General features: G+C 38.3%; 1 protein-coding gene across 2 annotated transcripts; it reads right to left on the bottom strand.

Moving 5' to 3' along the window:
- Positions 1-12,209: 12,209 nt before the first annotated feature.
- LOC143630992 (uncharacterized) lies at positions 12,210-18,138 on the bottom strand. 2 transcript variants are annotated; one of them, XM_077099862.1, is made up of 13 exons: positions 17,998-18,138; positions 17,781-17,918; positions 17,639-17,720; positions 17,482-17,558; positions 17,262-17,377; positions 16,180-16,297; positions 15,713-15,829; positions 15,431-15,522; positions 15,259-15,325; positions 15,068-15,149; positions 14,137-14,228; positions 13,536-13,679; positions 12,210-12,484 (listed from the first exon to the last, which is right to left on the bottom strand). In XM_077099862.1, exons 1-13 carry the CDS (start codon positions 18,136-18,138, stop codon positions 12,338-12,340), a joined length of 1,413 nt encoding a protein of 470 aa, XP_076955977.1. In that variant the 3' UTR covers positions 12,210-12,337. The 2 variants fall into 2 exon arrangements, with proteins under 2 accessions (XP_076955977.1, XP_076955978.1); XM_077099863.1 differs by having other exon boundaries at positions 17,781-17,902; positions 17,998-18,127.
- Positions 18,139-27,814: the final 9,676 nt, after the last annotated feature.

Here is a 27,814-nt window from a genome sequence, read left to right as displayed (position 1 = left end):
ACATCTTTTCAAGTTCGATACGTGAAACACGTTGTGAACTGCACTCAGTTCATCAGGTAGTTCTAATAGGTATGCTACGGGACCGATTTTTGCAGTAATATTGAATGGTCCAATATATCTCGGGGCTAACTTCCCCGCCTTTCCAAATCTGACTACACCCTTCCAAGGTGATACTTTCAAATACACTTTATCACCTTTCTCAAACGACAACGGTTTTCTACGGGTATCGGCATAACTCTTCTGCCGATCCCGCGCGGCCTTCAAATTGTTCCTAATTTCAAGGATTTTGCTGGTCGTTTCCTGGACCAGGTCTGATCTAATAATCTGAGTGTCGCCCACTTCAGTCCAACAGAGTGGTGATCGGCACTTCCGACCATACAATGCTTCGTAAGGCGCTGCCTTTATACTGCTATGGTAAATGTTAATATAGGAAAATTCAACGAGTGGGAGATGTTGATCCCAATTTCCCTTAAAATCCAGTACGCATGCACGAAGCAAATCCTCCAGAGTTTGGATGGTCCTCTCAGACTGACCATCGGTCTGAGGGTGGTAAGCTGTGCTTAGATCAATACGCGTTCCCAGCGCTTCTTGCACAGCTTGCCAAAGATTGGAGGTGAAATGGCTATCCCGATCGGAGATGATTGAGATGCGTATCCCATGACGGGACACAATTTCATTTATATAAATCTGCGCAAGTCTCTCAGTGTTATAATTATTCCTAATCGGGATAAAATGTGCCGATTTGGTTAATCGATCCACGATTACCCAAATTGCATCATGTCCTCGGGACGTCTTAGGGAGATGTGTCACAAAATCCATCGTGATTTGCTCCCACTTCCACTTGGGAATTTCCGGTTGTTGTAACATCCCCGAGGGTTTCTGGTGCTCCGCCTTAACTCTCGCACAAGTCGTACACTTACCGACATACGATGCTATATCCTTTTTCATACCCGGCCACCAGTAGAACTCCTTCACATCCTTGTACATCTTATCCGATCCCGGATGTATGGAATATTTCGATCTATGCGCTTCGTCCATGATTAATTCACGAAGGTCATGGAGGGTCGGGATCCAAATCCGATTTTTGAAATAGAGAATTTCGTCCACGCGCTGTTCGAAATTCTTCTCATTGCCGTAAAGTCCCTCCTTTTCCAATTGTTCCTCTTTCAACGCCTCGCGTTGAGCGACTCGAATCAGGTCTAAAAGGTTCGACTGGACTATCATCCCCAGTGCTCGCACTCGCAATGGCTTAACCCGATCTTTCCTACTCAAGGCATCGGCTACGACGTTAGCCTTGCCGGGGTGATAACGGATGTCACAGTCATAATCGCTTAACAACTCGACCCATCTTCGTTGCCTCATATTCAGTTCTTTCTGATTGAATATGTGCTGCAAACTTTTATGATCGGTGAAGATGGTGCACTTCGTACCGTAGAGATAATGTCTCCAGATTTTAAGTGCGAAGATAACCGCTCCCAGTTCTAAGTCGTGAGTAGTGTAATTTTTCTCGTGTACTTTTAACTGTCGGGAAGCATAGGCTATAACCTTATTATGCTGCATCAACACGCATCCTAACCCTCTACGCGATGCGTCACAATACGCGACAAAACCATCGTCTCCATCGGGGAGACTTAAAATCGGCGCTTGGCACAATTTTTGCTTTAACGTTTGAAACGCCGTCTCCTGCTCTTCTCCCCATTCATACTTTCGATCCTTTTGAGTGAGGAGAGTTAAAGGTTGGGCGATGCTGGAAAAGTTCTCTATAAATCGACGATAATATCAAGCTAAGCCTAAGAATTGGCGGATTTCCTTTGGCGATTTAGGCGCTTGCCAATTCTTAATTGCTTCAACCTTACTCGGATCAACGTGTATCCCTTGATGGTTTACGACGTGACCGAGGAATTGCACTTCTTGTAACCAGAAGTTACACTTGGAGAATGTTGCATACAACTTCTCCTGATTCAGAAGCTCTAAAATTATTCTTAGGTGTTGCTCGTGCTCTTCTTTACTTTTCGAATAGATCAAAATATCGTCAATAAACACGATGACGAATTTGTCGAGGTAGGGTTTACAGACTCGATTCATGAGGTCCATGAACACTGCCGGCGCATTTGTTAGCCCGAAAGGCATAACTAAGAACTCGTAATGGCCGTAGCGAGTCCGGAATGCGGTTTTTGGGATATCTTCTTCCTGAATTCTAACCTGATGGTATCCCGATCTAAGATCGATTTTTTAGAAATAGCTCGCACCTTGCAGCTGGTCAAACAGGTCATCAATTCGGGGAAGAGGGTACCTATATTTGATTGTTAACTTGTTTAACTCCCTGTAATCAATGCACATTCTAAGGCTCCCGTCCTTCTTTTTCACGAATAATACAGGTGCACCCCACGGGGAATGACTAGGACGTATAAATCCTTTATCCATCAATTCTTGCAACTGATTGGATAATTCTTGCATCTCGGACGGTGCAAGTCGGTAGGGTGCTTTAGCAACAGGGCCAGCTTGAGGTATTAAATCGTTTCTGAATTCGACCTGTCGGGTTGGCGGTAATCCAGGAAGTTCTTCTGGGAAAACTTGTGGAAATTCGCGTACCACCGGGATATCTTCCACCCGTTTCACCTCCGAATCTGTGGTCGTCAAGCTCGCTAGATACGCCACGCATCCCTGGCGTATATATTTTAACACCTTGAGGTGGGATATAAATGGTATCATTGTGCCTGACTTCTCTCCTTGCACTAACACCTCTTCGTCATCCGACACCCGGATCATGACGATTTTCTTTTTACAGTTTATTTCCACTTTGTTACATGCTAACCAATCCATTCCCACAATTACGTCAAAACTACCTAATTCTACCGGTAATAAGTCAATCAGGAATGATTGATAGTTCAGAATAAAAGGGCAATTCCGAACTATCTGATTAACTATCATGGTTTTACCGTTAGCGACTTCTACGGTATAAGGTTCTATGGTTTCACTAATTGGAAGGTTTGCTATCGATAGGCAAATAATACAGAAGCGTAATGATCAGAGACGAGGAATGTACCTGTCACTACGCTGGGGTCCTGGCGTGCTTCGTTCGCCCCCATCACAAATGCTCGGCCTCTCGCCGGATTGGACGACGATGCCTGACCCACGGTTTGCCTCCCAATTCCTCCCTGGTTCAGTTTCGGACAGTATCTCTTGAAGTGATCTGTGCTGCCGCATTCAAAGCAAGCACGGCTGGTGGTCATCGTTTGTTTCCTTGTGGGTTTTGTTGTCGGGCTGGTTGGGTCCTAAATGGCTGCGCACGGATAGGTTGCGGTTGTCGGTTCAGATTGTTCAGGTTTGTCCTACATCTCGGTGCGTAGTGCCCATCCCTGCCACACCGATGGCACACTACCCCCCTGCACTCGCCACCTTGCTGGTAACCGCATTTCCCACACTTAGGGAACGTCCCTTTCTGCGGTTCCTGCCTTCCGCCTGAACTAGTCATGGCGTAGTTCTGGGCAGCGGGCCTAGCACGTTTATGTTGCTGCCTCTCCTGGATCCTATTGTCATACATACCTCGTTTCCCCCCAGCAGACTCTCCTGCCACCTTCAGTATCCCACTCCTCACGAAATCGTATGTGACGATACCAGCTTGCGTCACCACGCCCTCAAACGTCTTGTGTCCCCCAGAGTTGACTATACTCCTTACTACTGGAGTTAGTCCCCATATATAACGCTCAACCCTCTTTGATTCTGGGGTGACTAACCATGGCACCAATCGCGACAATTCATTAAATCGGTTCGTATAACCCAAGTGGTCTGCCCCCTGCATCTCTAGGTTCCACAGCTCGTTTTCTAACTTCTGCATTTCGTTTTTCAGGCAGAAATGTTCCAGAACAAGGGCCTTGAGCTCTGCCCAGGTCATGCGGTTTGTCGCTGCCTGACCGCGAGTTTGCACTATTGTGTTCCACCATGTCAAGGCGTGGTCCGTGAACGTGCAGGTAGCATACTTAACAACGTAGTCCTCAGGGCAGTTACTGATGTTCACAACCGACTCTATTTTCTCAATCCACTTAACCAACCCATTGGGTCCCTCAGACCCGCTAAATTCTAGGGGCTTGCACAACATAAAATCTTTGATTGAACAACCCTTTGTTGCAGGAGTCGGTTCAGTGCGGTTCGTTTCTACACTAGGTATAGGACCATTACTGTCTGTAACGACCACCCTAGGCGGTGCGTCATTACTCGGAATTGGGTTACCGTTCGGTGGAGGATTAACATTTTGTTCCCCAACATTATTGGTGGTCGTTTGATTGCTCGCAGGGTCCGGATTGGTCGTATTGTTAATACTGGCGGCGATGCGCGATACTATATCCGGTATCGCCACCTCTAACTGTCGAGCAATCAGACGACTCACATCCACTTCTGACATTTGAGCTGACTGTTTTGGTGCCATTCTACACAACATTAAGAAAATACATATAATTAATACAATTTCCAATCTCGATACACAACACATATTCCATTCATTAATAAACATCAGTATATATTACATAAACATCAGTACACGTTACATTCCTACCAACATCACATAGTTTCAGTTTTCATACATCAGTCCTACATCGGCATCATTTCGACATAACCAGCTATGGGTCAGTGCTTGAATGATACACCCAAAAGTATCTACAATGATATCCCCAAAAAAAGGCCCCCTATGGGCTAGTGGCTGTACTATAACTACCCAAGATTCACTCTATGTTAGCATCGCCACTGACTGCTTACACAGAGTATCAAAAAGCGGACTCTGACTACTACCACCCTAACATAACTAAACATGGTGGTATACCAACTACACCATCACTGCCACCATCACCACTAACACCGCCATCAAACCCCGGATCCGTGTCTCCATCCGGTCAATCATCCACTGGGAGTATGCACCCTCCCTCCTCAGCTGGCCAATCGCGTACTGGCTGTCCAGTACGCAGTCCGCCAAGTGATTCCTCCTCTGAATACCCACTGTCAAGGCGATGGTGTGCTCAACCACCTGCTCGTGGAGCATTCGGAGCCATGCAGCATCGGAGGAGGGACACTCATCCCTCTCCGGCCTAGGGGTACCCCACACGTGTGGAGGCACAGGCTCAGGCTGGAGGCGGGAGGACTCGCCCCTGTGGTAAGTGGGTCTGGGTGGGGTAGAGGTAGGTGAGACATAAGGGACACTGATCCTCGCCGTGAGGCGGGGACCAGGTCTGGGAGGGGTAGGGGTGGCCTGTGGTGCGGGTGTGGTGGGGAATCTGGCAACCCTACCAGGGGAGGACAAGCTAGCACTCCTACGGCTAGTCTCACTAGGCTCAGTGCTGGATGCTAAACGTAAGCTCCTAGAGTTCCCGGAACTGGCCTCCTCCGGGTCCTCTTCCATGGACAAACTTCGTGATCTTGACATCCTTACCTGTACACAAGTTAGCAAACATATAGTTCCTTCCATAATGTAAATCACAATTAATATACACATACTTATACAACTTTGTCACATAAAAATATTATCATATACTTACACATATGTTGCCGATTTTACCTATTAATGTTCCCCGTGACTTCCCCTGAATTCCCTCGTGCGGACAAGTCTGTTATTATGTTCCAGACCATAATAACTCACTTGTCCATCCAAGTTCATCCAGATCTCGTCACTGTAAATTATTAGTTGATATTCAGATCCTATAATACTTGAGCTACAGGTTATATTTTAGGTATCTTTTAAAGACATCCTAATTCTTTATAACCAATGGCTCTGATACAAAGTTCTATAACACCCCGTAACCGCAGCGGAAACGTAAACGGGATGCAACAGACACATCTGATATCAACAGCATTGCTTATAAAGAAAACACCACTACATTAATTTACATCATATTACATTGTTCCAAGTTTAGTTCCCGTCTAGGCGATAGCACATAAGTTTCACCAACATTACATTAACATATTTAATACAAAAAGAAAAGATCATTAAGCTTCCACAAAAAGCACGCATCATCAAGCATGTAGCAATTATTCCAGTTTGGGAGTACCTAGAAAGCATGTAAAGAAAACGGGTCAACTACGAATAGTTGGTGAGTTTCACTAATTTAAACAACTGTGACAAATCATTATAATAATCATATATTAGCGATGTAATTATGCTTAGCCCACAAGTGAAACCTCTGTTAACCCAGTACTGTACCCGTTCCGGGGGCAATGTTAACCCAGAAACACTCCTAGGGACATCTGGGGACACTGTTAACCCAGTACTGTACCCATTCCGTACGATTCCCATACAATCTAACGTTTATAAATACACGCAAATCCATGCGTTCAGTATGTACTTAAACATTTCAATAGTAACATGCTTTCCGCCCCGAGAAAATATTTAAAAACAATTCAGAAAAAGGGGCTCGTGAAACTCACCTTATCGAAAGTAATTAGGTAACACAATACGCCAGCTACTAGTCCGGATCTGTAATACGATCCCTAAGTTCGTTACTATACAATCACTATTAATATAACTTTAACCGTGTTAACCGGTGCGTCTGGGAACCCTGTTAACCCCGTACTGTACTCGTTCCGGGGGTAATGTTAACCCAGAAACACTTCTCCGGACTCAGATTGTGATATCGTTTAGAGTTCACTAGTCAAAATTACTATTAGTCGTTTTTCCCGTTTTGCGTGCCTAGCACGGTTATCCGTTTTTACGTTTCAAAAATGAGTTTGGTCACACACGACCCGAAAATAGTTGTTGACTGATAATTTAATTATAGTTGTGAATTTAGAGCTTGGTTTAGACGCCCCGTTTGGCTGCGGGACCCGTTTCCGTCTTTAGTGTACCGGAAACTATTAAATCGGATAAAAATTACTCAAATCATCCGAATTATTTTCGGATGATTCATTTTTACTTGTTTAACTCAATTATATGAAAATAGTTCATTTTTAGGGTTTTTATACACCAGTCAGCTCGCTTATGCGAACTTTACCGGTTTACGCGTTTTAAGCTTTAAAAGTTTGTTTTTGCACCAATAATTATCCGTTTAATACCGGATCTTGAAATTTTGCACAAATCACTTTTTGACAGTGGGGAATTTTATAAAAATATTACCAGAATTAATTTTTATATTTAAAATTTATTTATCTATTTTTAAACATCATTAAAACACTAAATATGTTGTAAATACCAAACGATCTTAGAAAAATCCCAAATTTTTCCTAGATGACCCTTGCCATCCACATAGTCCCCAGTAAGTTTTCCAGAACTAAAATTTTCTTTTACATGCCATTTTCACTAAAACCGAGCTAGAAAACCCTAGAACTCGTTTAACCGAAAAGCCTACTTAGACTTCTCCAACGGACCTAAAATTTTGTGTGTGACCTTTACATGTAATAAAAAGATTATCTGGAATTTTCCAGAATTTTTCATGATATTTAACTATTTTTCACCATTTTTGGCCAAAACCGAGCATTAAATTCACCAAATATTCATCCTTTGTCCAAAAATTACCAAAAATTCACAGAACTCATATTTTCATATATCTAACACCTCGGTAAAATTTCATGACCTAACTCTAAACGTGTCACAATCTGTCCAAAACACAAACATCACACAAAAACCGAACTACCTTGTGTTTCTAGCTTCAAACCGCAAGGATCTCGCTTTCTAGCCTTTGCTAACAATTAGATACAACACCTACAAGCACAATAACACCACACCAAGCAAGTTACACCCACAATCAAGCCATTTCTTTCATGGTTTCGGTTATGATATAAAAACAAAGATTTAACCGTAAAAATTCGTTTTTGGTTCGTTTAACTCCTTTCTTGGACCAAGATCCCTTGTATAACCCGTATACATCACTTGATCATGCAAGAATCGGTTCCATCTCGGGTTTTCACCCTTTTTCACTTGGAAACCTCATTTTCTTGCAAGAAAACTCAAGAAACGAAGATGAACACGTGAATAACTCAATCTTTACCTCGTTGTTCTTGCTACAATTCTCAGTTTTTAGCTCAAGAGGTTGAGAGGAAATGAAGATTGTTGAGTTGTGTTGGTAAAAAAAATAATAAGGAAAGGGTTTGTATCCCCTTTATCTGATCGGAGTCAAGGAGAGGGTGGGGTGGGTCCCACCTCTCCATTCTTGGCCATTCATTTGGATTTCAGGAATCTGGATAACGTTTTGGATAATCTGGTTCAGTTCGTTTTTTGGTTAAATGTTTAATTCGGCTTAAAACGAGGCTAAAACGGTCGTTTTCGGCTTAAAAAATGAAATTTATATAAAACCAATTTAAAAACTTCAAAAACTTAACCCATGACTTTCATTAACTTAAAACATCATATTATTAATAATCGCGCATCTTTTTCGGCTTGATCGATCGTCTCTTGCTTGGTTTGGTATTAAAGGTTTCGTTTAACGTACCGACGTACCATTAATCGAAATTTCTTTTTCTGTGCTTTAATTCACTTATCCCGAAGCTTTAACACTTCGTAAACCTCACTAAATATTATGTATCTCGTCTATAATGTATCCCCGATTCGTTCGGGCTTCAATAACCGTTAATCGGTTAATCGTATTTCCAATACGATTAACTGTATAATCGAGTATAATCCGTAATGTGAATCATACATACTCGTATAAACGCATTATAATTCATATATTCATTATCAAGTAACACATAAATAGTATATACCGCCTAGGGTATACCTGAATTTGCCGGAATCGTTACAACATCATACTATCATTACCTTGGATCGGATCGGTTTTCCTTGGTGATTTCGGCTATAGAGAGAGAGAGAGAGAGAGAGAGAGAGAGAGCTAAGTGTGTGTTTTGGGAGGTGTATGGAATGTGTGTAAAATGAGAATTACTTGGTAATTAATGCTTATATAATTATGGATCATGGGCTTAAGCCCATGGTCTTTCCTCCCTTCATAACCCAAGTCCATAACCCATATCCATTTAACCCAACACTAGTCCGACTCATAATAACTCGTATTTCATTCATATACCGAAACTCAAAAAACGGGATGTTACAAGATGGTTCCGAAACCAAGACGCGGAACCATTCCTGGCCCTCGTGAGGAGCCGTATAAACCTCCGGGAGTGCCTCATTGGCCGGACGACGAACCATAGCATCTGGAACGACGTCCACTGAAATCCAGAAAAACTTGTTGTGCCAATCTTCATAGCCCCCCTCGGGCACAGTGCCGATAATCCTTTCAGATATCGGATTAAATTTAAACCACCTGTCGCGGTTGGTCTCCGATAGAACACGGGGAATCGGTCGATTCGAGGCAACATTCCTTTTGACCTACACACGAATTTGAAGTACCGGATTCGTATAAGTGCAAGAGGATGTAACTGGGATAGATGGATCCCGTAAGCGCTTAGTACCTTCATGAGAAACTTGGTTATCAGAAACCGAAGATTCCCATAGGTAAAGAAGTCGGCATATACTGCCATCTTGCCGGCAGGGGGCACGCTTGCAACAGACCCGGCTTTAGGGAATTCCGGTCCCCATTCCGGTGAGATACCGTAAGTATGAAGTAGCGTTTCATACTCAGAGATGCCCCAGTTAATCTCTACAGTATCGATGCTTGGTATCAAAGATCTTGTGCTACTAGCCATCGACCCAACAGTAAATGGAAAACAATGAGCATTTTTGAATAAAGTCTGCAGATTAATTAGAAGAAAAGGTAGAAGAAATACTGAAATCAGAGACGATAAAACTTTGAAAGGAAGATAACCTCCACTATTTATACCCATCGAAATTAATACGATAGGATACGAACAGTGGATAGAGAAAGGCGTCAACCACTTAGCAAACGCCACGTCACGCTAGAAAAATTCAAAAAAGAGAAAAAAAAGGTGTACAGTCGAGTACAGTGACAACCGGCATAAACGTCTCATCACCTGTTCACGCGCTTCCAAGTTGTCAACTTATCCTTTTCATGGTTATCCACATCACCAACAAAATATATTCTACCAAATTCCAAAATTTAAAAACCCTCAAATTATACTTTAAGTCCAATATTCCACCCGCATAAAACTTCACGCGGAAGAAACACTGGACTGGGGGGACTTATAGAGGTAGGGTACCAAAAAGACCCAAATACCCTTAAATATCACCCCGCGGGTCAGAGGAAAGCTCCTCATATGGCACTCGCGGGACATATGGATCACCCGCATAACTTACCATGCGCGGAAGCATCCGGGCACCCTCAAAAGTCATCCGCAGGATAACATACCCACCCGCTAAGATGACCGGAAGACAATGCCACAGGACAGCTGTAATTAACTAATTACCTTCTAGAAGATTAATCACGACTGTTACTTGAAGAATACGTGACCCGTCAACCAATGAATAAAGGACAGCTGGCCAGGTTGTTATAACCGTGCACATGGCCAGGAATTAGCTCGTCCTATCATAGAGCGACACGTGTCCAGGTTGTTATATCCATGCACATGGGACGTATAGCTTAACCTATCACGTAAGAACACACGTCCAGAAGGTTACGAGAGAGCTTCTAGAATGGGATAGCTGGCCCAATTATATTCCCACATCCTTCGACAATAAATACTTCACGATCTCCATGAGGTAATCCATTCACTCCCCACTATCTACTTAAATTACTCAAGTACTTTCTCTCCGTTAGAACTGTACTTATTCTCACGCCGGAGGGTGGTTACGGGAAGACCCCCCCTCTTGTCCTTCCCGTAACGAGCTCACGGTGCTTGTTTTGCAGGTTTCTGTCATTGGACTTCCGGAGGTTGTGCTCATATCGTAGTTGGTTGTTGTCTGTATCCTACCATGTGGACTCATTAGATCCAAGACCCATTAAAGGGACTTGATCGGTGTTTCTTCAGCAAATAAATGTGAGGTTGTATGGAAAGCGGTATATTATGATGTAAGGTCTCAAGTATCTCTATATTATGATGTAAGGTCTCAAGTATCTCTTGCTTTTAGTGTTCATATGATTTTTTGGACTTGCATAACTTTACTAACTTTTCAAGGCGTAAAGCAAAATCCTTTCACGCCAATTGTCTCAGGTCAATTTGATGTCTATGGAAAGCAATGAATGATTGGGTGTTTAATGGCAAACAGATTAGGATGGAAAACATTGTCGTGGAAATCAAAACTCTGAGTTATCTTTAAATACAAATTAAGTCAGGTAAAACTTTATTAATATGAGCGGATTGATGTAGTGTCAAAGTGCAACTGAACTAGACTATTATAGGTGTAATTGGGTGTGTAAACTATGGTGGAATTGACTATGGCTAGCTTCTTATTAGCCCAGTCGTTGTATGCATTTTTATTAATCAATATAATTTTTTTGTTAGTCTTTTGAAAAAAAAGTTTAAATAAATAAATTAAGCCACGAAAATTACAGAAACAAACATGAGTGTACATTATGAATTAACTTTTTTTTGTCCTACAAGACTATTCAAAATTGTGATACTAAGCTTTTGTCAGTATCTAGTCGAAATGATTTTTGTTTGATTGCGTGCACTAAATTCAAATGAGAAGAAGAAAGTCAACTGCATTTATCTAACAAAGAAAATTGATTTTAGTTCAATAATGGGAGAAATTAGAAAAGATTTAAATCAATGCCCGATAAATTAGAATGTAATTGTGTTGATTAATTAAACAAATCGGATAACCTAGCATTGTATCTTAGACAACTGATATAAAGTTCTTAGTCACCCAAGCTTCAATTGGATAATTTAAAATAGAAGAAAAAAAAAAACAAATAAACAAGTTCTGTTATGAAAAACAAATTACCAGAAATAGACCAAAGATCCTCCTCAAATAGGTTTGAGTTTTATAATAGAATATGTAACTTGACGGTTATAACTCTCCATAGTTTTTAGTTACTTCAGTGGAAACTCCATCAGCAATAACCAACTACTGATGATAGCCGAGGTGCATCCTATTTGATGTGTGTGCACCATAACATGTTCTAGCCTTTAGGTGTTGGTGTGCTTTGATGTTTAGATTTTTTATTCTATTAATTAAATAACAATAATACCAAAAGGAATTGCAATAAAACAAACGCTAAATAATCAATTTTAACAATTAGCAAAAGTATGAGCAAATTAGCCAAGTAGGTGGCTATTGTAATAATATTAAGAAATAGAACTATAAATTGTATAATAAACATCAAAATCAAATAGAAATATTAGTTGACCACAACTAACCCATTTACATGAAGACCATATGTTCAAATGAAACTACACACAGAGGGGTTTTTTAATGAAACAAGTGTCGTGGGATGCAAAACTAACCTAATCTTAATTACATACCAAATTATATCACATGATACTGAAATTTGAAAACTTACTCCTAACCCTAAAGTTTCCAATATATTCCCAACTTATGTAAAACGCCTGAAATAATACACCAAAATAATATCTCCGCAAATATAACATAAAGCAGGATTCCCACTCTCGTTGAATGCCAAACACCAATGAAAATGTGTTTTTTTATCCAATATATCTGCATCCATTCCAAAACATATTTTTTTTTATTTCCTTTTGTCTTCAATTCTTCAATTTTTATAATAATTAGTGTGTTATAATGATCACAAACACATAAAGACAGCATTAGCTACGTTTTACCAGATCTCGTTGATTAGGTGGGTGGTGTGAGTTAAAACTTTAGAAGAGCGTGCATGAAAACAAAAAAATGTCCCATATCGAAGAAACTTAAAAAAGATAACCTAAACAAAAATCAATGGGTTGGTTTTATGTTTTCGTAAAAACCAAATTTTCGGTTCGGTTTTGCTATTGCATGAACTAGGAACTGAAAAACCCGCGAATGTATGGATTGTCAGTTTTAACTTTAAAATTGTTAGTAATTGATAATAATTTAATAAAATATTTTACCCTAAATCATAGTTGTCAATAGCGCTCATAGCGTTCGATATAGCCTTTAGCGTTTCGTTGGGTTTACTTCCCGCTAAATTGATGTTGCGACCTTATAGCGCCAGAAATACCGCTATCTGGAATAGCGGGAGCAAACTCCACAAATTCCACCGTAAAAGTTCAATTTCCGGAATGAAAGCCCTAATTATTTTTAAAAAATATTTCTACTACCTTATCGCTAAACACGGATTAGTGGGAGCTATTTCAACGCTATTGCTAGGTAGCGTATAGGTAGCTTGTCACTATTGACTACTATTCGCTATTGACAACTATGACCCAAATGTATAATAATCAACGAATCATTAATTATTAAAAAAAGATTTAGGCTCAAATTCATTATTTTAATGAATTTAAGGCAAAACATTTTTTCAACCCAAAAACTTCAAGCCCAAGTGATAAATCCAAATATACCGAAATCGAAAACCAAACGATTTTCAAAAGCTAAAAAATATAATTTTCGGTTTTTGGTTTGGTTTTAGTACAAAACCAACCCAAATTCACCCGTGCACACCATAGCTTCTATTTTCGGGTTTGGTTTTAATCCATTTAAGATCAAATACATCCGATTCACAAATAAATGAGTCAACATTGTCACGTCTAGAATTACTGAGTGTGAAACTTACGAGTGTATTATGGGGATCATCATAGTACCAGCCATTAATAAATCCTGCAAATATGCCTTCGGCTGCCATAACATATACAAGCATCGCGTTCATTCCGATCCATTCCAGTGGCATAAACAGATATCTCAACTTCCAGACATCCACCTAAAAGTCAACTCAGATCTTTTATTTTAGAATCCTAAAATGAATCAAATAAATAATATATTGAATTTTAATTTAAAGATCAAACCAGGCATTTTGACATTGGTATAATTAGTTACAAAATGTTTCTAGTGTTATATATTTTTGCATAGTTCAAACATAATTATCAATGTCAGGCTTTAACCTTAAAAGTCATATTCCAAATTTTCAAAATTTATAATGTCAATTATATATGTTTTGAGCTTATATTACTTCTTGACTTGTAGAGTTGTAGTCTTTTATGTAGTTCTTTAGCTATATAGATAATCCTCCACAAATATCATAGAATTAAGTTATGTTTTCATCACTGTGGTTTGACCATTTTAACTAGTTCAACCCAAAACTGAAACCTTTAACCCTTTTGAGTCAGTATGGGGATCGGAGTAAGATATGCAGTGCATAAATTTAATCACTATATTACCACTATGTAGAAGAATGAGAAGACCAATGCTGCAGCCCCTGACGTCACACACACATAACTGAAAGTGTATAACTGTTTATTTAGAGGAATCGCTGCATAAAAAAAATTAATGTGGAGTGAGATACTTCACAAAGACCATGGCATATATAAGAAGTGGCAAGATGGGTAGGCCTGTAAATGAAACGAATGTTCAGTGAACCGTTCGGCACTAAGTTCGTTTATTTTGTAGAAAACGAACACGAACACTTATTTTTTGTTTAGTTAAACGAATAAACATGAACACATGTCTTGTTCGTTCGTTTATGTCCGTTCATGTACGCTCGTTCATTTACGTTCATTTTTTAAAGGTTGTTTGTTTATATATTCATTTGAATTTTATAGGCCCACTATAACTTAGTCTAGTTTTATTAATTTTTAGGCCCAACTGATTGATGTTCACATGTACTTTTATTTGATGTTCACTCGGTTATGTGTGTTAACCTATGTTTAGTTATGTTCATTCGTGAGCCATTGATTTATCCCCTTAACAAACTAACATAAACGAACATGAACACACTCATTTTCTTAACAAAAAAACACGAACAAGAAAACTCCGTTTGTTTAATTGTTTGTTCCATTAAAGTTAAGTGGACGAATATGAACTCCTTTACAAGCCTAAAATTGTGTGGGTCCGGTGAGCTGGCGGCAGTCAAAGCCAGTTGAGTTATTTGACCAGAAACAAATTCCTTTTACAAATATAATTAGTAGAAACTGTATTTTTACAGTTTTACTAAGGTTTCTGCATAAATAAGTTGGTGCGTTATATGAATTACAATGCATTCTCAACCCTTTTAACCAATTGACCGGTTTCGTTTTTGTTTGACCTGTTTCTTTTTATTTGGCCCGTTTAGACATAAACATGACCCGATTTGCAAGTAAAATGGATACCAACCATCTGTGAAATGAAGGACGATTCCAAAAACAAGAAGTCCAGCACCCATCAAAATCCAATGTGTCAGCCTAGATAAGTGGTCCTGAAATGTTTGACCTGGAAAGTCAAAAAGTCTGAAGTTGGAGTTTGACCTTGAAAGTCAAACTGTACCTCTTTCTTGGTTACTTTTAAGTATGAAGAAAAGAACCAACCTTCATCTGTATGAGTACATGCCCAAAATGAACGCCAATAATTGTAGATAGAATAGCAGAAATAGAGCTGTTACAAATTAACAATAAGTGGGAAACAATATAATTATAAAATTATAATATTTTTCCTTTAAAATTGTTAAAAAAATCTATAATCTCCACAAACAAAGCAGACCTTAAAATTCCTTCAGGTTCAAAAGGTGCCCAACACCAAGACGGAGCATCCTTCTTGAAAGGACCCTCATAAGGGGATCTCTTTGTGCAAGCCTGCAATTTAATTTATCACAAAACTTCTAACAAATTAAAATAAGTAAAGTATATGCCACCCAAATCTAATGTTAGTGCATATTTTATTTTTTTTATTGTAATCACATTTTTTTTGTAATCATTTCCTAAGGGAATGTAAAAAATATATGAAAAAACATATAAAAAGATATGAATTTGGCTTTGCAGTGACCTTAGATCTTTTCCAAGCAGGATGAGGATACATATGATTGATTCCAAGCACTTGTCTATCTATATAACCCACTGCGTTACATGGAGGATCAAGTTTTCCTCTCACATCACAAGCTACCTGAGAATAAGTCAACAAGACGGGTTCGGTAAGGTTAATAACGAGCCATTTTTTAACAGATAGCATAAGATTACAGTAACAATTTTAACAAAATGATAATCTAAACCTTGGTTAGAGTGTAGTTAGGAGCTTATGTGCATTAGAATATCAAAGCTTTGGGTCACTTTCAACATAAACTACCCATTTGACCTGTTCTTTAATAAGTAATTTATTATTTAGATAATTTGAACTATTCGAGATGTAAAATAACCCAAATCGACCCTTTTTAACTAAAATAATTATTTGAAATTGCACATTTTAAATGGTAAGAAAGTAAAAAAAATTTTCAGGGATTGTGGAGTAGTACATACAGTTAAGATCTTTCCATAATTAGGGCTGTCTGTATTGTGGACTGTGAAATGCCAAGTCGGTACATAAGTTCCATAAATAACTGCCAGGTAGACTATGAGAACACAAGCTCCCAGCAGCCTGCATTTTTACATTTAAACAGCGTTGTCATTCTACCAATTGAATGATAAATCAGCAACAATAAAGGTGGAAATTGGACATGTGACAACCGATAACTTTTCTGGTATGAGTTAGTTGGGTTGGGTTGGGTTGACCCGAAACACTTTTTCTCCAAAAAATGTTAATTATCTATGAATGATTACTGTATTCAAACAGATTAAAGAATTTGCACTGTCTCAATAACTAGTTTAGGAGGTATTACTGATTAAATCTGCACATTGTACAACATTTCACCGAGAGGTGTAAATGAGCCAAGACCTAGCTCGAGCTCGGGTCAGTTCTAGCTCTTTTTCCGAAGCTCAAGCTCGGCTCATGAGCAATTTTTCAAACTCGAGCTCGGTTCTTTTATTATTTATTAATAAATTTATATAATTAATAATTATATGGAATTTTTATATACTTTTTTTATCTTGCCCCCCTTGCAAACTAATTTATTTCTGCACATTACATAACATAATATATTATATAGTTATTTATCATAATATATGTATAATAAGAATTATCATACAAATTTACTATACAAAATAAAAGACATATTAATAACAGGCTAGCTTTGACTTGCGAGCTGGCTTCAGCTCTCAATAAGTGAAGCTTGGACTCGAGCAGCTCTATGAATAAGCTTACATTTAGCACAGCTAGATTCACGACTTTAGCAGTCCGGATCTAGCTCGATAAGCAAAGCTAGGGCCCGGGCTTGGGCTCGTTTATTAAGAAACCATATATATAAGCTCGAGCTCGTTTTAGCTCGGCTCAATTCAAGATTTAAGCGAGCTGATCTCGATTGGCTCACTAGCAGATTGGCTCGTTTACACCCCATTTTCACCATTTTATTTTTAGCTAATACTTATTATTTCATTCATCTGACTCTTTAGAAATAGAGCATAACACCAATAGAACTATTTAACGAGTCAAAACTGGCAAATACCAGTGCCAAAAGTACAACTTGTATATGGAGAACCGAGCAGGTGGTAATTCCTTGGCTTGTGCACCTTGAGTTGCAATTTCCAGCATTCCAACAATGAAATATGCAAGGGCAATTCTCTAGAAAAGAAAACCATATTATTATAAATCCTACTTAAAAGACAAAATATTGTATATTATAGCAACAAAACAAGTCTTAGAAAATCAATTTAAACTATAATTACCTGGAGAATACCACACCACCTAATATATTTCATGTCAACACCATATGATAGTTTGTCAGGAGCATGTGAATAACCACCTTATGACAATGCATGAAAAGCATAAGGAAGAAAAGAAAAGAAGAGATATGAATGATATGATATGATATGAAGAAGTAACCTTGTAACAAGAGACCCCAAAAGATGAGCTTGAGAGTCCTGAGTATGACTTTTTTAGAAGCGAGACATCTATCTGGTATTCGCTGCAACAAATTATATATAAGTAAATAATATAGGGTAAGAATAGTGAGGAAATTAATAACCTTGAGAGCAAGAGCAATAGCGATGCCGACGATGAACAAAAAGAATGGCATGACAAAATCAGCAAGGTCGCAACCGTTCCAAGGCGCGTGTCCAATCACAGGCCATTCTCCTCCGGCATCATCTACCAAAATCATCAACTATATATATATATATATTGCTTTTATCTTTCAAGTAAAAACATATATTTCAAGTTCAAATGACAATAAGAGGTACTACCGCGACAGTAAGGCCTCTGAAGACGTCAACGGAAGCAACACGACGGTTATTCTTCCTTGCAGTAGCAGTAGCAGCAGCGTTGTCCTGCTGAGGAGCTGCGATGTTAATACGCTCCTCCTTTACTTTGATGATTTCACCCATTACACTCTTCTTTTCTTTCTAACCTCACAAAATACTTATCAGAGTTTGCTTACAAAATGGAGGAGAGGAGAGGAGACGGGAAAAGTATTTACGGTGATTTTAAAATTATTTATTGTTATTTTTATGGTTTTCTTTAAGTTATTTTACGTACGAGTCTTTAATAACTAATTTGGACATAATAACGATATTGATAACGATGTTTACTAGGAATCGGTTTGGTTCAATTTGTCATCGTACAAATAAATTACTGACACTCGTGTATAGCTTATGATATAAAAAAATGCTCTAGTTTGAATACATTTTTCATTCAACAAAATTTAAATGGAGATGTAAGTTATTTTTTAACGTATGTTACTTATAGAAAAAGATGAAAATGAAATTTCAAAAGCAAAAAAATAAAACATAAAAAATTGAAACATCGCTCTAGACCATAAAACAACTCCAAACTCATTTTTTTAAAAACTCATTTGATAATAAATAAATAAATAAATAAAAATATAAATATAAGAAACAGTTTATAAGAACATAAGTCAACAAAATGAAAAATAAACTCATTTAATAAATAAATAAATAAAAATAGGAATATAAGAAATATTTTATAGGAATATATCTTAATCGAAATGATAAACGAAAAAATAAAAGTTTAATTTTATTTTAATCCACGTTTTTTAACACTTTTCAAACTCATTTATATATGTTTTTTTATATATAAGTTTTTAATAGAATTAATTTATTTAATAAGAATGAGTGTGAGAAAAGGTAAATTTATTATATTAAGGAAAACCTATTTTGATAAATAGTTTTTAAATCACCTATATTTGTAAATATTTTTCTCCTCTCCCCCCACGTTAGTAAAAAACTCGAGTTTCCTTTCCGATGATAATAATAATATGGATGGTCTCCTCTTCAGATTCTTAACCATCATTGATTACTCAATATCATTAAATACTACTTTTATTTATTTATTTACAACTTTTTTTTGAAAGACACGTGAAGTTACTAAACGGTAATAAAAATAGGGATAATTCCCAAAATAGTTCAAATGAAGATAGAAAAGACAATATTAGTCAAAAAGTGATTTTAATTCCCAAACTAGTCCAACCAAACTAATCGGCAATGTGAGATTGAGAATCGTGACGTGAGTTTTGTTAACCACTCACAGATTGACACATGTAAAGGTAACTTGACAGTTACAACGAAATCTGTCTGAGCCGATAGTTTTCTAACCAAAAGCGTCTTCTGAAAAACCATGGTTTTCGAAAGGAGGTTAGCGGCCCCATGAGTTTTCAAAAGTAATCGGTGTTGCGTTTTTTTTGAAATTCGTCGCCTTCGACGAATTTCAAGTGAATTTTGTCGTTTTTTGCATAAAAAGAAGAGTTGTCAGAAAAAAGAGATTTTGTTACACAATATTTAATTTCGATGGTTTTCAGTTGAAAGTTATCTTTTTTGCATAAAAAGAATAGTTGTTAGAAAAAGATTAATTTTGATATGAAACTCATGTTTTTTTGCATTGAAATGAGTGTTGTCAGATCCGATGAGTTTTGATATTAAACTCATCTTTTTCGATGGTTTAAAATGAAACTTATCTTTTTCGTGACAATTGGGCCCACGTTGTAAGATCCGATGACTTTTTCTACAAATATTTTGAATCCGATGATTTTTTTGTATAAAAATATCTTTTCCGTGAGAATTGGGCCCACATTGTCAGATCCGATGAGTTTTATTTTATTGGCCGTCACAAACTCTCTAAGAAACCCAGACTGATCATCTTCAAGAAGGGTACAGAACTGAACGATGTAGGTCTTCTTCCCAACCCGTGACACTATGTTGCCATCATAAAACGAACCTACAAACCCGGAACCCATAACAACAACTTCAATCCTATCACCTCTCTTAAATTCCATTATTTTACAAGAGATTTTTGTTGAAATGAAACAACATATAAAGGAAAACATAATATAACAAGCTTAAAATACACAATATTCGGATTTATAAAAATTTAATGAAAATCAACGGAGGAGATAAAATTCATAGGTAAATTATCGTTTTTTTTTAATTTTTTTTTGTATATTTATCGGTTTTTTTAAACTTTTTTGAAATTCATCGGACAAGACAATCTTCACTGCAAAAATATCATTTGTTTCCAACTTTTTTGAAATTCATCTGAAATGCGTCGGTGGAGATGAATTTCAAAAAAACGCGAATTCCGTCTTTTTTTGATAACTCATGGGGCCGCTAACTTCCTTTCAAAAACCATGGTTTTTCAGAAGACGCTTTTGGCTAGAAAACTATCGGCTCAGGCATATTTCGTTGTAACTTTCAAGTTACCTTTACGCGTGTCAATCTGTGAGTGGTTAACAAAACTCACGTCATGATTCCCAATCTCACGTTGCCGATTAGTTTGGTTGGACTACTTTGGGAGTTAAAATCACTTTTTGACTAATATTGTCTTCTCTCTCTTCATTTGGACTATTTTGGGAATTATCTCATAAAAATATATACAACTACTTTTTGTCCAGCGGGTTATTTTTAGATTTTTTTTATATTTTCTCTAGTTCAAATAAAAAGCTTGATTTTCATAGGAAGACTAAGAAGGGGGCATTTCTGATCGTCGTGCTGCATACAAAGCACAATTCAAACTGCAACGAGTTAAAATCACTACTCCCGTTAATGAAGACAAGAACCCCCCAAGGATACTACTAGATACAAACCCGACAGGGAGAATAGCATCGATAGTTCACAGATGATGGTTCTCTTCACACTGATAGTTCTGATTATGAGAATACTGCCCTTACCCCTTGAGGAAATAGATAGATCTGATTGATCACTATTTCATACATTACGGATCTAGTCTTATGATATGAATTACATTTAGGTATGATTGATTACGTTAAGTGTGTGTGTTGAGAGGTGAATTTGGTAGAGTAACGAGAGGAAACTGGTATAAACGAGTACTATTATTGATAACAATAGTTACAGGGTATTTATAGAAGATGAGTATATTCGGCCTCATTCGTTAGACAATCCCTAACGAATGAGCCACTCATACGCTATCATACTTTAACATCAATCGTTAACATAACGAATGGACTTATACGTTACCCTTATTCATTAACATCCCCTAACGAATGAGGACTAATGACACGCGGGGACACATTCGTTAGTAGCTACTCTCAAGAATGTGTCAATACATTAGCAAACGTGCCATATATAATTACCAAAATACCCTTAATACTTTAACTAATATCTAAAATACATTAACAAAGACCGAGACGCAAAACTGTGTACTAACAAACTCATCCTCGTCTCGAGCTCTTTGTTCTCCACTCATTGAATCGGCTAGTCTTACAATCAGCACATCTATGTATTCCAAATGCATGACATACGTGAATGCCCCTATGGAATTTCATAGCTTTCTCGTTGTCTTTAACGTGCACCCATATGATCCACTTCTTAAAAAACATCGTTATCGGACTCAGATAGGTTAACCAGCCACATGAGATCAATAACTCGAATAAACTTGGTCTTCACACCTGATCCCAATACGATTACAGCCTCGCCAGTCCTATCGTCATAATACCACATGTTAAACCTTTTATAAAGACTTTGAGGAAACGTCTTCAAAGGTACTTTCTACAAAGTGCTTAACGGTTTTACTTTAAGAACCAACTTCCAACAAGTGCATGGATCAATTCCATCCACATACTTCTGAGTAGGCACTTGAGGCTTGAAAAACTTAAAATCATACCTTACTTCATGTAATAAATGCCGACAGGATCAATCAGCCATCTGATTTCCCCACGGTTCATAAACGGCCTATTAGCAAGTGTACGAACATCCCATCTCGGCATGGTGAGCACATCAGTAATATGTTTTTTATACAGAACTCCATGCTCCCATTTAACAATATAGACTTTCAAATCCGAGTCGTACAACCATGAAATAATGTTACCTTTGACCGTCTTCACAGTAATAACCTTCCTCATGTTTGAAACCGGTATACAATTGATTACGATCTCAATACCATTACAAATCTAGTTTTAGATATGATTTACGATTAAATCTGGTTTATTTACTTTAAGTATGTGTTGAGAGAACAATTTGGCAGAGTAACGAGAGGGAAGTGATAATAATAAGAACTATGTTAATTTACTCAATACATTACATGTATATATAGACGATGAACTCATTCGTTATACAAGCCATAATGAATGAGTTCATACGTTAACACTAATACATTACACTAACGAATAAGGACATTCGCAGTCCTCATTCCTTAACAAGCCTAATGAATGGACCCGAATAAACATGCGCGGACACATTCGTTATTATCTACTTTAACGAATGTGCCTATAATAGCAAATATGCCCAAATAAATATTACCAAAATACCTTTATACTTTATACAAAGACCAATTACGTTAAGCCAAGACCGAGACGCAAAAAACGTGTACCAACAAACTCCCCTCGTCTCGTGCTCTTTGTCTTCATTACTTGAATATCTTGGTCTTCCAATCCGCACAACTATGAATCCTGAATGCACAACAAAAACGAACCACACGTTGAAATTGCATAGCAGCTTCGTTATCTTTAACGTCTTCCGAACGAATCCAATTCTTGTACATGACTTCCTTGTCAGATTCCGATAAGTTGACCAACCACATAGGGTCGATAACTCGAACGAACTTAGTTTTCAGCCCCGATCCCATCACAATCACGGTTTCACATGTTCGTTTATCATAGTACCACCTATTGAATTACTTGTAAAGACTTTGGGGAAAAGTCTTCACAGGAACTTTCTTCAAAGTACGAGGCGGTTTTACCTTAAGCACCAGCTTCCTCCAGCCCGTTCTCGAATCGATCTCATCGATGTACTTGCGTGTAGGAACTTGCGGCTTGAAGTACTTAAACCCATACTTTACCTTGTGTTGTATATGTCTATAGAACCAATCCGCCATTTGGTTTCCACCACGATTCACGAATGGTCTATTGGCAAATGCACGCACATCCCACCTCTGCAGTGTAAGAACATCGGCAATACGTTGAAAGTATTGTATGTTGTGCTCCCATTTAACAATACACACCTTCAGCTCTGAGTCGTATAAACACGAGATAATATCGCATTTCACTGGCTTCGAGGCGACGGACTTCTTCATCTGATAAGCTGTAGCACGAGCCTTCAGCTGCTTATCATCTTACTTTTCCGCATACCTTAACACACCAATAAGTTTGTTCATTCTCGACTTATTGTGCATAAACATACCTGCAAACACTTCATCATCCGAATCTATCGTATCTGCCTCACTTACTTTAGCTTTATCCTTTTTCTTCTTCTTTTCTTTCTCCAAATGCTCTTCGACTACTTGATAATGCTCTTAGTAAAGAATGAAATTCCTTCATCGGTATTTGTACGTGTCTTCAACCTCCACATCATCATACTTAAATGACACATTCCTAGTTCTCATGTCAAACTTCACATCCTCATCATCCACGACCTCCACACCGTCCTCTTTCTCTAACTCATTCACGTCTTCCTTGTTCAATCCCAGAAGCATGGGGATTTGTTATTTTGTTAACGAATGGTCAACAAATTCACCTTCTTCGATCTCGTTCACAATCACCATACTCATCACTATACCCTTATCATACTCCATAAACAAGATCATGTTCGCCTTCACCGAATCAATCGGTTGCACATTAGTAGTATTACGATATACCACTAATTGCTTTCCCGAATCCACTTCAATACCAACACCAGATCCAGATGCATCAGCACCCGGTTGTTGATCACCACTAGAACCAGCCTCGGGGTCTTTGTAATTCCTGGTTAATCGTTTAGATATAATCAATACGTAATTAGATTAGATCGATAAACCATAGGATCTAGTTTATAATATAGTCTTAATTAGGTATATAGTATAATAGTAATTGTAATATGTATAATATTAGTACTACTTTTAATGAAGAATTGAGCGAGAGAGAACTTGAGCAGAGGTTCCGTATAATTAAACTCAAAACTTAAATTATGAGGGTATGAACAACCCTTAAATAGAAGATGGAGACCAACTTGTTACACATCCCGTAATGAATTGTCTCCTGTTCGTTAACTTACAAAACAAATAAGGAAAGCATAACGAATCAGTGATTCGTTATGCCCCCATTCGTCAACATTCCATGACGAATGGGAACATACATAACGAATTCAGTCCATTCGTTAAGCATCCTTCACGAATGGACTTTACATATAACGAATTGGCTAATTTATTAAACATCCTTAACGAATTATCCATTACATAACCAACTAACTGTTTTTCCATAAATACCCTTACATTATAATAATAATAAAATACAACCGATAAATTACAAAGACTCGAGAAGACAAAACTGTGCACTAACAAACACCCCCTCGTCTTGAGCTCTTTGTCTTTAAATTACTTGAAGCGCTTTGTTTTCCAAGCTCGATAACTATGAATCCTGAACTCGTGACATACACGTATGACACGCTGAAACTGCATAGCTCGGTTGTAGTCTTCATGGCGCTCTATCAAAATCGTGTTCACGAACAGCACGTCATTGTCTGTTTCGGATAAGTTAACGAGTCACATCGGATCGATAACTCTAATGAAACTGGTCTTTAAGCCTTTACCCAGTACAATGACGGCCTCACCGGTACGATTATCATAGTACCTACGATTAAACGTTAGGTGAAGACCCTGTAGAAATGTCTTCACCGGTACATACTTCATCGTCTTTGGTGGTTTTACCTTAAGCACGAGTTTCCTCCATCCCGTACGAGGATCAATCTTTTCAATACGTTTAGGGATAGGAATCTATGGCATAAAGAGTTTAAAACCACGGTTTACCTCAAAGAGCAAATGTCGATGAAATCATTTTGCTCGACGATCTCCACTACGATTAATAAAAGGTCAATTCGCGAGGGTACGAACATCCCAACGCGGTAGTGAGAGAATGTCAGTGATGTTTTCATATTACTGAACACCATTTTCCCACTTGATACTACAAACCTTTAAATCAGAATCATATAACCAGGAAACTATGTCACCTTTCAAAATCGACACGACTTTGAATGTTGTCTTCTGATTAGCTTTGGCATGTGCGATAGCGTCCAGTTTCTGTTCCCGGTCAACATATCTGTATGCCTCAATAATTTTACGAGCCTGCTTGCTTCGGTACTCGAACCAACCCAGAATGTCAGCGTCAGTCGGGTCAGCATCACATTCCGACATCTTGGCTTTATTCTTCGAAACCTTCTCCAAATGATCTTCAACAGCTTTAACTTTTTCTTCAGTAAAGGTAGGAACACCTTGATCAACATTGGATCATTTATAAAGATCAGGGTATTCCTCTGCTGTCACGTCTTCAATCTCTATCTCCTCATCTTCATAAATAAACAACGTATTCATATGAGGAATAGTCGTATCCAGTAATACTTCCTCGTCGTTAACTACCTCCACATCATCCTCAGCTTCTAAAGCGTCCAATTATTTGTCGTTCAGTCCAAACAATAATGCAATCGTTCACGCGTTAGAGACTGATCAACGAACTGAACTTCTTCGATCTCGTCAAGGTTCGCAGTGCTCATCACTACGCCTTTCTTGAAGTCTATGAACAGGATGGTGTTGGCCTTGACCGACTCGATTGGTTGAACATTAGTCGAGTCATTTATAAAGGTAGGAACACCTTGATCAACATTGGATCATTTATAAAGATCAGGGTATTCCTCTGCTGTCACGTCTTCAATCTCTATCTCCTCATCTTCATAAATAAACAACGTATTCATATGAGGAATAGTCGTATCCAGTAATACTTCCTCGTCGTTAACTACCTCCACATCATCCTCAGCTTCTAAAGCGTCCAATTATTTGTCGTTCAGTCCAAACAATAATGCAATCGTTCACGCGTTAGAGACTGATCAACGAACTGAACTTCTTCGATCTCGTCAAGGTTCGCAGTGCTCATCACTACGCCTTTCTTGAAGTCTATGAACAGGATGGTGTTGGCCTTGACCGACTCGATTGGTTGAACATTAGTCGAGTCATTTATAAAGGTAGGAACACCTTGATCAACATTGGATCATTTATAAAGATCAGGGTATTCCTCTGCTGTCACGTCTTCAATCTCTATCTCCTCATCTTCATAAATAAACAACGTATTCATATGAGGAATAGTCGTATCCAGTAATACTTCCTCGTCGTTAACTACCTCCACATCATCCTCAGCTTCTAAAGCGTCCAATTATTTGTCGTTCAGTCCCAACAATAATGCAATCGTTCACGCGTTAGAGACTGATCAACGAACTGAACTTCTTCGATCTCGTCAAGGTTCGCAGTCCTCATCACTACGCCTTTCTTGAAGTCTATGAACAGGATGGTGTTGGCCTTGACCGACTCGATTGGTTGAACATTAGTCGAGTCATTTATAAAGGTAGGAACACCTTGATCAACATTGGATCATTTATAAAGATCAGGGTATTCCTCTGCTGTCACGTCTTCAATCTCTATCTCCTCATCTTCATAAATAAACAACGTATTCATATGAGGAATAGTCGTATCCAGTAATACTTCCTCGTCGTTAACTACCTCCACATCATCCTCAGCTTCTAAAGCGTCCAATTATTTGTCGTTCAGTCCCAACAATAATGCAATCGTTCACGCGTTAGAGACTGATCAACGAACTGAACTTCTTCGATCTCGTCAAGGTTCGCAGTGCTCATCACTACGCCTTTCTTGAAGTCTATGAACAGGATGGTGTTGGCCTTGACCGACTCGATTGGTTGAACATTAGTCGAGTCATTTATAAAGGTAGGAACACCTTGATCAACATTGGATCATTTATAAAGATCAGGGTATTCCTCTGCTGTCACGTCTTCAATCTCTATCTCCTCATCTTCATAAATAAACAACGTATTCATATGAGGAATAGTCGTATCCAGTAATACTTCCTCGTCGTTAACTACCTCCACATCATCCTCAGCTTCTAAAGCGTCCAATTATTTGTCGTTCAGTCCCAACAATAATGCAATCGTTCACGCGTTAGAGACTGATCAACGAACTGAACTTCTTCGATCTCGTCAAGGTTCGCAGTGCTCATCACTACGCCTTTCTTGAAGTCTATGAACAGGATGGTGTTGGCCTTGACCGACTCGATTGGTTGAACATTAGTCGAGTCATTTATAAAGGTAGGAACACCTTGATCAACATTGGATCATTTATAAAGATCAGGGTATTCCTCTGCTGTCACGTCTTCAATCTCTATCTCCTCATCTTCATAAATAAACAACGTATTCATATGAGGAATAGTCGTATCCAGTAATACTTCCTCGTCGTTAACTACCTCCACATCATCCTCAGCTTCTAAAGCGTCCAATTATTTGTCGTTCAGTCCCAACAATAATGCAATCGTTCACGCGTTAGAGACTGATCAACGAACTGAACTTCTTCGATCTCGTCAAGGTTCGCAGTGCTCATCACTACGCCTTTCTTGAAGTCTATGAACAGGATGGTGTTGGCCTTGACCGACTCGATTGGTTGAACATTAGTCGAGTCATGATAGACCACCATTAGTCTATCATTGCCTTCACCACCGCTCTTACCAGCACTAGAGGATAAGCCATGAGCTTGTTTTGGCTGACTACCTCCAGCACGTGAAGCTTCAGT

Source organism: Bidens hawaiensis, unplaced genomic scaffold (genome assembly GCF_021521415.1).
Source record: "Bidens hawaiensis isolate Kalapana, Puna unplaced genomic scaffold, B.hawaiensis_p1.1 tig00005897_1, whole genome shotgun sequence".
Lineage (NCBI taxonomy): Eukaryota > Viridiplantae > Streptophyta > Magnoliopsida > Asterales > Asteraceae > Bidens > Bidens hawaiensis.
The sequence above is the reverse complement of the archived record's forward strand: the minus strand, read 5'-3'. Positions and strand labels throughout refer to the sequence as shown.